Source organism: Glycine max, chromosome 15 (genome assembly GCF_000004515.6).
Source record: "Glycine max cultivar Williams 82 chromosome 15, Glycine_max_v4.0, whole genome shotgun sequence".
Classification (NCBI taxonomy): domain Eukaryota; kingdom Viridiplantae; phylum Streptophyta; class Magnoliopsida; order Fabales; family Fabaceae; genus Glycine; species Glycine max.
The window spans coordinates 40,506,897-40,520,742 of NC_038251.2; the positions used below are offsets into that span (position 1 = coordinate 40,506,897).

At 31.2% G+C, this 13,846-nt stretch overlaps 2 protein-coding genes and 1 non-coding gene across 4 annotated transcripts; all 3 read right to left on the reverse strand.

The window, feature by feature from the left end:
* Nucleotides 1–4,238: 4,238 nt before the first annotated feature.
* LOC106796055 (uncharacterized) lies at nucleotides 4,239–7,921 on the reverse strand. Its single transcript, XM_041010075.1, has 5 exons — nucleotides 7,312–7,921; nucleotides 5,326–5,564; nucleotides 5,077–5,244; nucleotides 4,749–4,818; nucleotides 4,239–4,486 (listed from the first exon to the last, which is right to left on the reverse strand). The coding sequence occupies exons 1-5, from the start codon at nucleotides 7,402–7,404 to the stop codon at nucleotides 4,391–4,393; spliced, it is 666 nt and encodes a 221-aa protein (XP_040866009.1). The 5' UTR covers nucleotides 7,405–7,921; the 3' UTR covers nucleotides 4,239–4,390.
* Nucleotides 7,593–7,680, reverse strand: LOC112999668 (small nucleolar RNA U36a). The gene has a single exon (XR_003264878.1). It is a non-coding gene; the product is annotated as a small nucleolar RNA U36a (small nucleolar RNA).
* Nucleotides 7,922–11,194: 3,273 nt separating the features above from the next.
* Nucleotides 11,195–13,321, reverse strand: LOC106796262 (F-box protein At3g07870). 2 transcript variants are annotated; one of them, XM_014767860.2, is made up of 2 exons: nucleotides 11,985–13,319; nucleotides 11,195–11,437 (listed from the first exon to the last, which is right to left on the reverse strand). In XM_014767860.2, the coding sequence occupies exons 1-2, from the start codon at nucleotides 13,154–13,156 to the stop codon at nucleotides 11,428–11,430; spliced, it is 1,182 nt and encodes a 393-aa protein (XP_014623346.2). In that variant the 5' UTR covers nucleotides 13,157–13,319; the 3' UTR covers nucleotides 11,195–11,427. The 2 variants fall into 2 exon arrangements, with proteins under 2 accessions (XP_014623346.2, XP_040866014.1); XM_041010080.1 differs by lacking the exon at nucleotides 11,195–11,437 and adding an exon at nucleotides 11,454–11,898 and having other exon boundaries at nucleotides 11,985–13,321.
* Nucleotides 13,322–13,846: the final 525 nt, after the last annotated feature.

Below are 13,846 nucleotides of genomic sequence, written 5' to 3' on the forward strand. Positions count from 1 at the left end.
CCATGTCTATTTTTATCTTTTTGTTCAGATACACTATAAGTATTGGTTTTTATTTTCAATAAAGGGAACTTTTGGCATTTTTCATAAAATTTGGTGAGAGCTTCTCCCTGGGTTCCTTGTTGAACCAATCTCAGACTTATCAAGGTAATCCTTATGGCGTCTACCCTGACTTATCTTCCTTCACTGGAAGTGGCGTCATCCAAATTTCTGTAGCCTGTATCAAGCGATCCACTCCTAGTCAGGTTCACACCACTAAATTATATGGTTATTGGTTTATGGGTAATTGAAATTCATTGTTATAAGGCATTTATGGATCGCCCAAAGGTTGATTATTTGTTCTTATAATTAATGAATATAATTGTAGGCGATTTGTGTGTATCATTAGTTTTATTTATATGCCTAAAGAAAATAGATACTACTAATTGGTGCATATTTAATTGCCAAATAATGTTAAAATTTTATTAGCATCATTATATTTGTATGTTGTGTGTTGGTGTATCACCCAAAGGAGAACATCAATATATATTGACCGTTATCTGAATGAATCATATGTATAACATGTATTTTATGTCTCAAAACACTTATGTGAATTTTATTATGTAATACATGTTTTGAATTCATTGGATTCTTATGTATCATCTGTGCCAATTTTAATGGGCTTAACTTCTCTGACTGAAATGAGCAAGTCCAATTTCACCTTGGTGTTTTGGATCATGATCTTGCTATGTTGGAAGAGAAGTTTGTTACTATTATTGATGCTAGTAGCAATGAAGAGAAAGTTCATTATAAAACTTGGGAAAGATCTAAAGACTCAACCTAATGTTGATGAGAATGACTGTTGTAGACAGTATTAAGACAACTCTCCCTAAAATTGAAAGTGCTAAAAGGTTTATGGGATTAGTGGGAGAGTGCTCTCAAACAGCTGATAAGTCTGTTGCTGGGACATTAATGAGTACATTGACCACGATGAAGTTTGATGGTTCACGTACTATGTTTGAACATGTCATTGAGATGACAAATATTGCAGCAAGACTTAAGACCTTGGGAATGACTGTGAATGAGAATTTTCTTGTTCAATTTATTCTAAACTCATTACCGTCTGAGTTTGGCCCGTTCCAAATGAGCTATAATACCATGAAAGATAAATGGAATATGCATGAATTGCACAATATGTTAGTTCAGGAAGAAATGAGGCTTAAGAATCAAGGAAGTCACTCAGTTCATTATGTAAGCCACCAAGGGAATCAAGGAGCTTGAGAAGAAATTTATGAAGAAGCATGATAAAGGCAAAGGATCATTAAAGAACAATCCAGAAGAAGGTATGAAAGGGCAATAATTGTCAATTTTGTAGGAAATCAGGACATTTCCAAAAGGATTGCCTAAAGTGTAAGTCTTGGTTCGAAAAGAATGGTGAGCTTAATGCTCATGTATGTTTTGAATCGAACTTAACTAAAGTTTCCCATGATACATGATGGATTAATTCTGGATGTATGACTTATGTTTCTAACATTATGCAGAGATTCCTTACAATCCAAACCATAAGCCCAAATGAGAAGTTCATTTTTCATGGGGAATGGAGTGAAAGCTCCAGTGGAAACAGTTGAGACTTATTGTTTAAAACTTGACACTGGACATCATTTAGATTTACTGGAAACTCCTTATGTACCTTGTTTATCTAGGAATTTAGTTTCATTATCTAAACTTGATGTTATTGCATACTCTTTTAATTTTGGTAATGGATGTTTCAATTTATTTAAGCATAATTATCTCATTGGCACTGGTATTCTTGTGATGGTTTATATAAATTGGAAATAGACAGTTTGTATGCTGAAACTGTTTTAACTCTGCATCATAATGTTGGCACTAAACGTAGTTTAGTGAATGAACGATCTAGTTTCTTGTGGCATAAACGTTTAGGTCACATTTCTAGAGAAAGGATGGAAAGATTAATAAAGAATGAAATTCTTTCTTATCTAAATTTTACGGATCTAAATATTTGTGTGTGTTGTATGAAGGGAAAACAAGCAAAACATACAAAGAAAGGAGCTACAAGAAGCACTCAACTTCTTGAAATTGTGCATACTGATATTTATGGACCTTTTGATGTTGGTTCTTTCGGAAAGGAAGGATACTTTATCACCATTATTGATGATTATTCACGTTACGGTTATGTCTACTTACTACCCGAGATTTCTTAGGCAATGGATGCCTTAGAAATTTACTACAATGAAGTAAAAAGGCAATTAAACATAAATGTGAAAATTATTAGATATGATAGAGGTGGTGAGTATTATGGAAGATATGATGAAACTGGACAACACCCAGGTCCATTTGCTAGGCTTCTTCAGAAACGTGGCATTTGTGTACAATACACAATGTCCGATACACCACAACCAAATGGTGTATCAAAACTTTAATGGATATGATTAGGAGTATGTTAATCAATTTGACTTTACCCATATCTTTGTGGATGTATGCCTTGAAAACTGCCATGTATTTGTTGAATAAGGTTTCTAGTAAGGCAGTTCCAAAGACACCTTTGAACTGTGGACAAATATGACACCTAGTATAAGGCACCTGCATGTTTGGGGTTGCCAGGTAGAAATAAGGATTTATAATCCGCAAGAAAGAAAATTGAATGCAAGAACAACCAGTGGATATTTCATTGGTTATCCAGAAAAATCAAAGGGGTACATGTTTTATCGTCCTAATCATAGTATGAGAATTGTCGAAACTGGAAATGCAAGGTTCATTGAAAATGGTGAAATCAGTGGGAGTACAGTTCCACGAGAAGTGGAAATTAAATAAGTTAGAGTGCAAGTCCTTTTAGCTTGGGCCTCTAGCAGTAAGGTGATTGCTCCTTTTAGTTGTTGCTACAAAATTAATGAAGAGGAGCAATACAATAATGAACCCATGATGCATAATGAACCTATTATGGAAGAACCACAAGAAGTAGCATTAAAGAGGTCTCAAAGAGAAAGGAGACTAGCTATTTTGAATGATTATGTGGTATACCTACATGAAACAGAAACAAACTTAAGCATTAATGATAATGACCCAGTTTCGTTTTCACAAACTATAAGTTGTGATAATTCTGAGAAGTGGTTAAATGTCATGAAAGAAGAGATAAATTCCATGGAACATAATGGAGTTTGAGACCTTGTAGAATTACTAAAGGGTTGTAAGAGAGTTGGTTATAAGTGGGTCTTCAAGACTAAACGTGACTCTCATGGCAACCTTGAATGTTACAAGGCTAGACTTGTTGCTAAGGGATTTACTCAGAAAGATGGCATTGATTATAAAGAGACGTTTTCACCGATCTCACGAAAGGATTCTTTCAGGATTATCATGGCATTAGTAGCCCATTATGACTTGGAGCTACATCAAATAGATGTGAAAATTGCCTTTTTAATGGAGATTTAGAGGAGAATGTTTATATGGACCAACCACTATTACAAAATATGCTTTCTACATCGGTTATTTATGACTTTCAACATCGGTTTTTCAACCGATGTTGAAAGTACCGACGTTGATAATATTATCGTTAACATCGGTTTTTCAAAAACCGATGTTAAAGTAAAATTACCGACATCGGTTATATAAATAACCGATGTTGCTAATATGAATTACACCCAGGAAATGTATATTAATATTGAAAGTTAACATCGGTTTTTACAAAAAACCGATGTTAACGAATGTGTTACTGTTGACAGTTAACATCGGTTTTTTACAGAAAACCGATGTTAACGTTCGTTAACATCGGTTTTTATAAAAAACCGATGTTAACGAATGTGTTACTGTTATAAAAAACCGATGTTAACGAATGTGTTATTATTGACAATTAACATCGGTTTTTATAAAAAACCGATGTTAACGAATGTGTTACTATTCACAGTTAACATCGGTTTTTATAAAAAACCGATGTTAACGAATGTGTTACTATTCACAGTTAACATCGGTTTTTATGAAAACCGATGTTAACGAATGTGTTATTATTGAATTTTAACATCGGTTTTTTACAGAAAACCGATGTTAACGAATGTGTTATTGTTGACAGTAAACATCGGTTTTTTTAAAAAACCGATGTTAATGAATGTGTACTATTCACAGTAACATCGGTTTTTATAAAAAACCGATGTTGTTTTCAGGAATTTTTTTTATATAATGTCTTTGTTTTTACAAAAAACCAAGATTTAACCTGTAAATTTAAAATCAGACCACACAGCACACAACATATATCATTTGCATTCAGTTTTCAAATAGATTTTAGCAAAAAACTAGCTATCAACAAAGGTTGTTCAATGTTAAGATGAAACAACAATTGTAAAAAATATAATGCAAAGTACGTAAACTAATTTATTAACCTAAAGTTACATAGTTGCCTAACATCCTATGTTTGATTTCTAACTTTTAGATAATATTGTGCCCACTGTATGCGAAGTGCCTTAAATCTCTCTGCTTCCAATGGTCTAACTTCATTAAAATACTGCATGATGAAATAAAAAAATAAATTAATAATGTAATAACAATTATAAAAAAACCAAATTTGTTTGTAATAAACAATTCCTGAAAGATCCTAAGATTATCGTGGACATCCAGTGCATCACGTAGTAGCCACATTCAGTGATTCCTTTTTGTCTATTACACTAAATACATAATGAAATTTGGATATTAATTAAACGTTAACTACAATTAGTGTACACACACATAAAATATATATAAGTAGAACTTTTATTTAAATCACGTACCTTAACAACAATCCACCTAGCAGCAGCCTTGGATTTCGGTTGTGGAGTATCATCAAGTCCTTTCAAAGCACTAGTGTTGAATATAAGGAACATTAAAATATTGATGTTGTTGACGGCTAGTAAACTACGCCCCAACCCCATCAATACTGACCTGTTAATTATTCCCTTAAGGTAGTTGTCTGGCCTGTTATGCAAAGAACAAAACCAGACAACTAGGTTTTCCTTAGGTAGAATGACGACCATTTGCCAGTGTCCATTGCAGTAGAGACGAATATAGTTTATTGTAGTAGTATAGATTATTTAAATTCAATTATTGTGTTTGACTTACCTATTCAGATAGGCTCCAAGGTAAACATCTCGTTTTGAACTCTGTATCCAACTCTTGATGTAACTTTCGGATTCAAATTGTGAGTGTCCAGATCTCTGAATGGACTGTGGCTCGAGGAATCCATACACATCAGAATTCCCCGCTCGCACACTTGTCTCAGTCAGATGGCTGTGTTGTTAAGTCAAAGTTAATTATGTATGAATTTAAAACAATTACTTTGGTAATTAATAGTAATCTAAAATGACTTACAGAATCCACAACTGTATAACTGATATGCTGAGACATTGACCACCATGTGCAATTTCAGAGAGATCTTCGTGCTTTATATACAACGGGAAGTTTTGATTAAACACCCCGAATATGGTAGCATCCCACATAACCTGGAGCGGCTTCAAAAACAGTTGTGGGATGGTCAATGTCATCAGGTACAGGGGATCATCGACCTCTTCATCCGGGCTTTCTGGAGGTTTTGCTGGAGACACAGCTGCCTATTGATAAAACATAGTTAATTAGCAAGTTTTGATTACAGTGAACAAATTAATTGAAAAAAATAAACATATAATCAGAGTAAAAATAAACATATAATCGAAAACCGATGTTAACTGTCAACATTAACACATTCGTTAACATCAATTTTTTCAAAAAACCGATGTTGTTTTCGGGAATTTTTTTTAAAATAATGTTTTTATTTTTTCAAAAAAAACCAAAATTTAACCTGTAAATTTAAAATCAAACCACACAACACAACATATATCAAATCAAACCACACAACACAACATATATCATTTGCATTCTGCTTTCAAATAGGTTTTAGCAAAAAACTAGCTATCAACAAAGGTTATTCAATGTTAAAATGAAACAACAATTGTAAAAGATGTAATGCAAAGTATATAAACTAATTAAGTAACTTAAGTTACATAGTTGCCTAACATCCTATGTTTGATTTCTAACTTTTAGATAATTTTGTGTCCATTGAATGCGAAGCGCCTTGAATCTCTCTGCTTCCAATGGTCTAACTTCATTAAAATACTCTCTGTGAAGATATTACCTAAAGTTAGAATTTTCAATTGTGTTGCAGTGGGTTCTGCATGATTGGAACGATGAACTCTCTGTGAAGATATTGAAGAACTGCAAAAAAAGCTATTTTGGGAAAGGGAAAGAAGGAAAGGTTATAATTATAGACATAGCAATTGATGAAATAGGTGATGATCGCGAAATGACTGAATTGAAGCTAGACTATGATTTAGTGATGTTGACTATGTTTAATGGAAAATTATTCCTATATGTGGATTCAAAATCTCTCATTGAAGTTTATCCTTAATTTATTATTAGAGGCTGTTGTAATCGTTGTGTACTACGGTTTCATTTTGTTACAGCATTTTCCTAATCTATTCTTTTATATTTAAAGCTTTGATACAATATAAATAAAAATAATTAGACTTTATATTAAAAAATATTATATGATATTTTTAATATTTCTTTTGTCTTTTATATTGATTCAATTATCTCAAACTCATACCTTTTTTCCCACTTAACAATAAATAATTAAGAATATAATAGAAAAATATTTAATACTTTAATTAATTTATTGATCTTGTAAAATGACAGGAAAAATAAAACCAAAATGACAAATAAAATGATATAAAAAAAGAATAATACTTTAATTAATTTATTCCTTGTTTATTTGAATATGTTACAATATATGTTTACGTATTTTAACCAGAGTTATTAATATCTTTTTTTAACTTGGATTTTAGTTTCTTTTTAATTATTTTTGAGTAGTCAATATATATTTTCTAAGATCATCCCATCTTATTTGATTTCAAGACTATTTAATTACTTTGAAAGTTACGTGGTATATCTGCACATGAATCACCTAACTGCTGAATCTTCAAACAATATTTAATGTCATGAATTGATATTAAAAAAAATTGAATACCTCGGGTTCCACAAAGAAAGAAAAAAATCCTAATTACGGTCGTTGAAAAAAAATATTTTAAAAGATCAAGGATTAAAACAAATTTTAGTTAAAAAATAAGGTAAAAAAAATACTATTTCTATCTTTAAGGATTTAGATTAAATTTTATTTAAATAATTTTTTTATTTGTAAGAATGAAATATATAAAGTTTAACTCATGCACCATATTACTCGCTGTTTTCGAAGCTATATTGGCTATCCAACAGTTATGAAATGCAAAATTAGATAAATCTAATAATTAGATAAATGAAACTTACTAGAAGGAAACACTGTTGCAAGCACAAAGTAGTTTCCCGCATAATCATCGAAGGCCTTGCTACTTTCCAATTCATAGAATTTTTCACATTCATCAGCTAACGAAGCAAGGGGAAAGCTATGCAATTGCGAACTTTTCTCCCCGAAAGATGGAATAGACACCTGCAAATCACTCAAAACTGTGAAATAAGCATACCAACGACACCTGTAACAACTGGAAAAGCAAAGCACACAATGTGAAAATTGAAAACAATTAAAACTAAACATTTTATTTCACAAAACATGGCTCATATCAAGAAATTCAACCATATTTTAACCAATTGTGCTTCATCGAGAAAACTCAGAAGCGCGGATAAGGTATATCATCGCCGAGAAATTCCAAAACAAACATAAAAATAAACAAATAAACCCTTAATTGAGGGAGTTATGTGATGGCTATTTTCGGAGGAACAAAAGAAGAACCCTCGCCCCAAGGAGAAAAACGATCGCGTTTCGATTTGCGCCTTTAGGACTAGCTCCGTTTTCAGAGAACATGTGTGGTGTTCGAAAAGAGGAATTGAAGGAAAATAAAACTTAACCCTAAACCTAAACTAATTTCGAGAGAGTCGTGAATATTTTAAGTTGGTGGGGCTAAACCCTATTCGCTGCGAGGTTTTATATAGGCACATCAAATCCTTTTTTATTAAATTTATTAACAAAAAAATCACATAATTAACAAATGAGGTTAAAAATAATAAAAAAATAATAAATGTAATAAAAATAAATTACATGCGGATTATAATTAACTCTAAATTTAAAGACTTAAAACATAATTTTCGTGTCTCATGAAAATATTTTTATTTTTTTCTGAAAAATTTGTTTAAAAATAATGAAAATATCATTTTTTAAAATCCTACAAATATATGAGATAACTATAATTATTTAAATTAAACCACTATAACATATATTTTCAATAAATTAAATTAATATATACAAATATTTTAATTTACTTTAAATTTAAAGAAAATACGATAATATAAATATAGTAAGATTTTATATAATTTTTAAACAATATTCTCCATTTGCCTTTTTAAGAAGAAAAAAACTAATTTTTTTATTTTTATAATAATTAAATAAATATATTAATAATAAATTTTAATTTTTTTACGATATAATTATTTTTACCAACATTCTATAAAAATTTTATAAAAGTTAAACTCTATTATTAAAAATAGTTTTTTTATTTTCAAATTAATTAATATCAAATAATTTATATAAATGTGTGTTATATTTAAATGATAATCATGAAATAATAAAATTAAAATTAAGAAATTCATTTTAAAAATTTAGTTTAATTTTTAAATGCTTACCTTTTGAATTTATTATTGTTTATTATTTATTTTATTTTTTAATTAAAATATAATTAATAACGCAATATATGATTTTTTAAAAAAATATATAAATAATTAAAAAAAAGTTTATATTAACATCGGTTTTTCAAAAAACCGATGTTAACATATCATACGTTAACATCGGTTTTTCAAAAACCGATGTTAACGTCATTAGTTAACATCAGTTTTTAAAAAACTGATGTTAACATGTATGCATTAACATCGGTTTTTGGAAAACCGATGTTAACGTGTATGCATTAACATCGGTTTTCCAAAAAACCGATGTTAACATATCATACGTTAACATCGGTTTTTGAAAAACCGATGTTAACGTCATTAGTTAACATCGGTTTTTGAAAAACCGATGTTAACGTGTATGCATTAACATCGGTTTTTTGGAAAACCGATGTTAAGAAGGATACTCTATTTACAAATATGCCACCACGTTAACTTAACATCGGTTTTGTCCAAAACCGATGTTAATAAGCCGATGTTAAAACTACTTTTTGTAGTAGTGAACCAATGAGGTTCTCAGTTGAAGGAAAGGAACACATGGTGTGCAAACTAAAGAAATTAATATACAGTCTTAAAGCAAGCTTCCCGCCAATGGTATTTGAGGTTTAATGATACCATTGTTTGCTTTAGATTTAAGGAAAATATTGTTTATCGGTGTATATATCTAAGGGTCAGTGGGAGTAAGGTTATGTTTCTAATCCTATATGTTGATGATATATTGCTTGCAACTAATGATCTTGGTCTTCTTCGTGAGACTAAGAAATTTCTCTCTAGAAACTTTGAAGTGAAAGATATAGGCGAGATAAGCTATGTGATAGGGATAAAAATATTTTGTAATAGATCACAAGGATTGTTAGGCTTATCTCAGAAAGCATATATCAATAAAGTACTAGAGAGATTCAAGATGAAAAGGTGTTTAGCATCACCTGTTCTAAGTTAGAAAGGAAACAAATTTAGTCTCACACAATGTCCTAAAAATGATGTGGAACAAAAACAAATGAAAGTAATTTTGTATGCATCAGTTGTTGTTGCATCTGAAACTGAATTTGTAGTATGTTTTGAGGCTACAATTCAGGCTAATTGGTTGCGGAACTTTATTTCAGGGCTTGGAATTGTCGATTGTATTGCTAGGCCGCTGAAAATGTATTGTGATAACTCCGCAACAATATTTTTGTAAGAACGACAAGTACTCTAAGGGTGTTAAGCATATGGAATTGAAGTACTTTGTCATCAAGGAAGAAGTTCGGAAACAAAGAGTGTCAATAAAATAAATTAGCACAAACCTTATGATAGTTGACCCTTTGAATAAGGGATTACTGCCCAAGACATTATAGAACATGTTGAAAGTATGGGCATTATTGTTATTGATGATCATTAAGTGTAATTTATCTTATGCATTTTAGTGACACTCTGAGCTCAATTATGATATGTTTCTGATTACCTGTTCTCTTTGTTTGCATGCATGTTTGTGTTAGAGTAATGTTAACATGTTTTGTCTTGAATGAAAGACATTATGTTGGACCAATTATGTACTCCTAAGTAATGGTCATATTAAGGAGAAGACTAATTTGTAGTATATGGAAGGGACTAGGTCGATTAGATGATGTACAACCGCCATGACTCGAATTGGTTCCTATTCTTAATCATGAAATTATGATGTACCCAATGTATAGAACAATTTAGTCAATTTTAATGTGCATTATGTTAATTAATCTATTTATTTATTTAGTCCATAATGTTTATTAATATCACATGAGCCAAGTGGGAGAATGTTAGAATTAATGTCTCATGTGAAAGGCATGTGACTTATGTAGGGACTAATAAGTAAATAATTAACGATTAAGGACTAAATTGTAATTGGGCTTAATAGGAGAAGTTTCTAGGGTTAACTACTACTTGCTACTTGATAGGAGTAGTGGTTATAAAAGGGACTTAATACCCACTAACGTGAAATAAGGTCTCCTTCCTGACCAGAAAAGTATTCTCTCTCACCCATAGCCATCACGAACGGAGAGAAGCAGAAAAGAAAGACCTAAGGAAGTGAAATCTTATTTGTCTCCTCTTTCAAGGAAATCAAAGTGCACCGGAGAGAAGTTCCTATGGAGAAAGGTACAAGTTTTCCTACAGAGAAAGGTACGCATCATTATCTATTGTTTATTGATTGTTTTGTGAGAATCATAGGTTTTAAGATCCTGTTTTTCCTATAATTGATAGTCTAGGAAACTCCTTAAAGTTTTACATATATATCAAATATATATCTCCTTCCTTTCTAATTATTATTATTATTATTATTGTTATTATTATTATCATCATGCAATATAAGATATCTCTCGCATAGTCATAATTGTTCACTATGTTAACTACAAACCATCATATACTATTCTCAACCAACAAGGACAAAATCTAATATGTGTTTATGTACCTATTGTAAAAAAAAAACATCTTATATGGCTTAAGTAATGAATACCTTACAAGAAAGAGAAACAATGAAACCATACAATAAAAAATTACAATACTGATTGAATAAAAAAATCAAACAAGCCGTGCATACGAACGGGTTGCAAACTAGTTGATTCTAAATACCAGATACATATGTAGAATCTAACAACGAAAACATTACATTCAGAATTAGAATCGAGTTCCGTAATCAAATTAATACTTCTCTGAAATGAATTCGACTCTCAACAAATCCTTATTCAAATTCAATTCTTCTAATTCTTCATCGTGTGCCCGCTATGCACATCTGTATAAATTAAAGCTTGTTAAAAATAAATGTAAAAAAATTAATTTAAAAAGATAAAGTTATTTTATATTTAACATTTATGCTGAGAAGCTGATGGAATGACAATAGAGAAAGGTCCAAATAGGTGACGTAAGACTTTGATATTATCCTTTTGATGTTATTATTTTTATTTTAGTTTCCAGAAAATTAGTTGATGTTTGTAAATTTCTATTTAATTAACATAGGATACACTGTGTAATGAATCATCAAATAAAAAATATCAATTTTATGTGTATTTTTTGTAACACCTCTTTCAACGGTAGAGTCTAGGAGTAGTGGTAGCATAGTCTTTTGAGCCTATCAATAGCCACGCATAAAAAATCAACTAGTGGGCTAAATGGTTGTTGTGTCAACATGCTTGCAGACTCAATAGCAACATTAATTTAAAATCATGGTGAATGAAAACCAGTACAATTTATTTCCTGCAAATTTAAGAATTTAGGTTAACAAAATAAAGCACATGTAACGCATTATGCAAAGCAAAAAATGAGTGAAGTGTTTAGCTGACCTCTTACTAATAGGGCACCAAATTGGACCATTTTCTCTATTAAACAAAACCAAGCTTGGTGTGTATTCATTGAAAAATAAATGGTATGCTCTACTTTGAATTCGGAGTTTGGTAATCTCTTCTCTGTCATATTCAACCAAGCCCAAAGGAACAAATTGTCCACACAATGGAAACTCAAAAATCTCATCACTTGTACTTGATGCCAATGAAACACTATCAAATACTGTTTGAAAATAATTAACTTTGTACATCTTATTCCATAACTCTGGCTCTCTCTTCATCCATATGTTAAAAACCGTATGGGTTGCTCGTTCGCGGTCACAAGCATAATGTATAACTGATAGACAACCATTGATCACAGAAATGGTCAAGTCATCATGTGAACGTAATGTACTCAACTCTATTGGAAGCCTTATTTTCTTGAAATTCTCCTCCTCCACATTGAATATGAGCACACAATATTGAAAATGTAGTTCACGCATGTGATTCTCGAAGGCAATCCAATGCACATTCCCATGTAAAAAACATTGAGACAACAGACGGCTCTCTATTCTTACATCAATAGAGGAAGTCTCAATGATCCTCGAAGCCCCCTCGTTGAGGGAATACAACTCTACCAAAGGAGGATCGTTATTTTCATAGTATTTGAGATAACAAATTCTGACCACCTTGTAGTCATTTGTTTTGGAGTCGAACCCAAACCCGACAAAGAACATAGAAGGAAGCTGGTAATAGCTACACAGCAACGTTTTGAAAGCGAAATAGGGTGTTGGAAGTTGGATGTGTCTTCGAATAAAAGGGTTCCATAAGATGACAAGATCGGTGTAGGATGTGTGGCTTGATCTGTTACGAGAAAGACAAATGACACCATTAACAGTATTTACAACATGGAATGAGTAGCACAGTTTTGCAATTGTGTGAAAGTCGTTTCTGGTATTAATGGTGCCGGAGGAACGGAAGCGTAGCTCGTTAAAGTTATAAAAAATGTAGTGTGGGAAGAGGAGAGAAAGAGTGTGGTTGGAGAGAGAGTGTAGGAGATGGGAGGATATGAAGTCGTGACTTCTTATGATTTTATTCCATGCTTTGCACACTGAGGTGCATTTCACAAGGGTTGTGGGTGGTAGGCGATACAGTATTTGCAGCACCAATGCTTCAGGAAGATAATCTGACATTATTGCTTAATTTCTTCCAAGTGTAAGGCTGGAAAAAGACAGTGAATGAACAAGCAGAATAGAATAAATTATTATATTGAATGGTTATAACCATTGTCCATGTTTTCTTCGACTAATTTTTATAGTCCCAAATTTTATTCTATTGTTATGATATGTCTGTTTTTTTTTCTTTTTTTTCTTATTTGATATCATATAAGAATTAATCCATATTTATATATTATAAATACATATAGATCATAAATTATATATTAATACTAGTACAAATAGGCCTGATTAGGTTACTAAATTTGTTCACTCCTAGTGCCTCAAAGGTTCATATCATTTTTTTTTTCTTTATGGTTTGGCGTTGAATAAAATTGATAGAAAGATAATCGGTATTGTAAAATCTAGGATGCATGGCAGGTCGGGTCACTATTATTTTTTAATTAAATTTGTTCTTTTAAAAGGTCTAAAAGCCACCAATTAATACGAAAAGGTCGCCAAATCGACTGAGAAGAAGAATAAAATGGTATACTTCAGGATGAAGTTGGGGAGTATTTTGTATTTTAAGAGATTAATTTGGTAATGAATATCTTAGAGGAATAGGACGATCTTTTAAAATTTTGAAGGATTAATAAAAAGATAAAAGTCTTTAAGAAAAATAATTTGGTGGTACTTAATTATTAAAATAAAATGAAGCGTTTGCTTTAC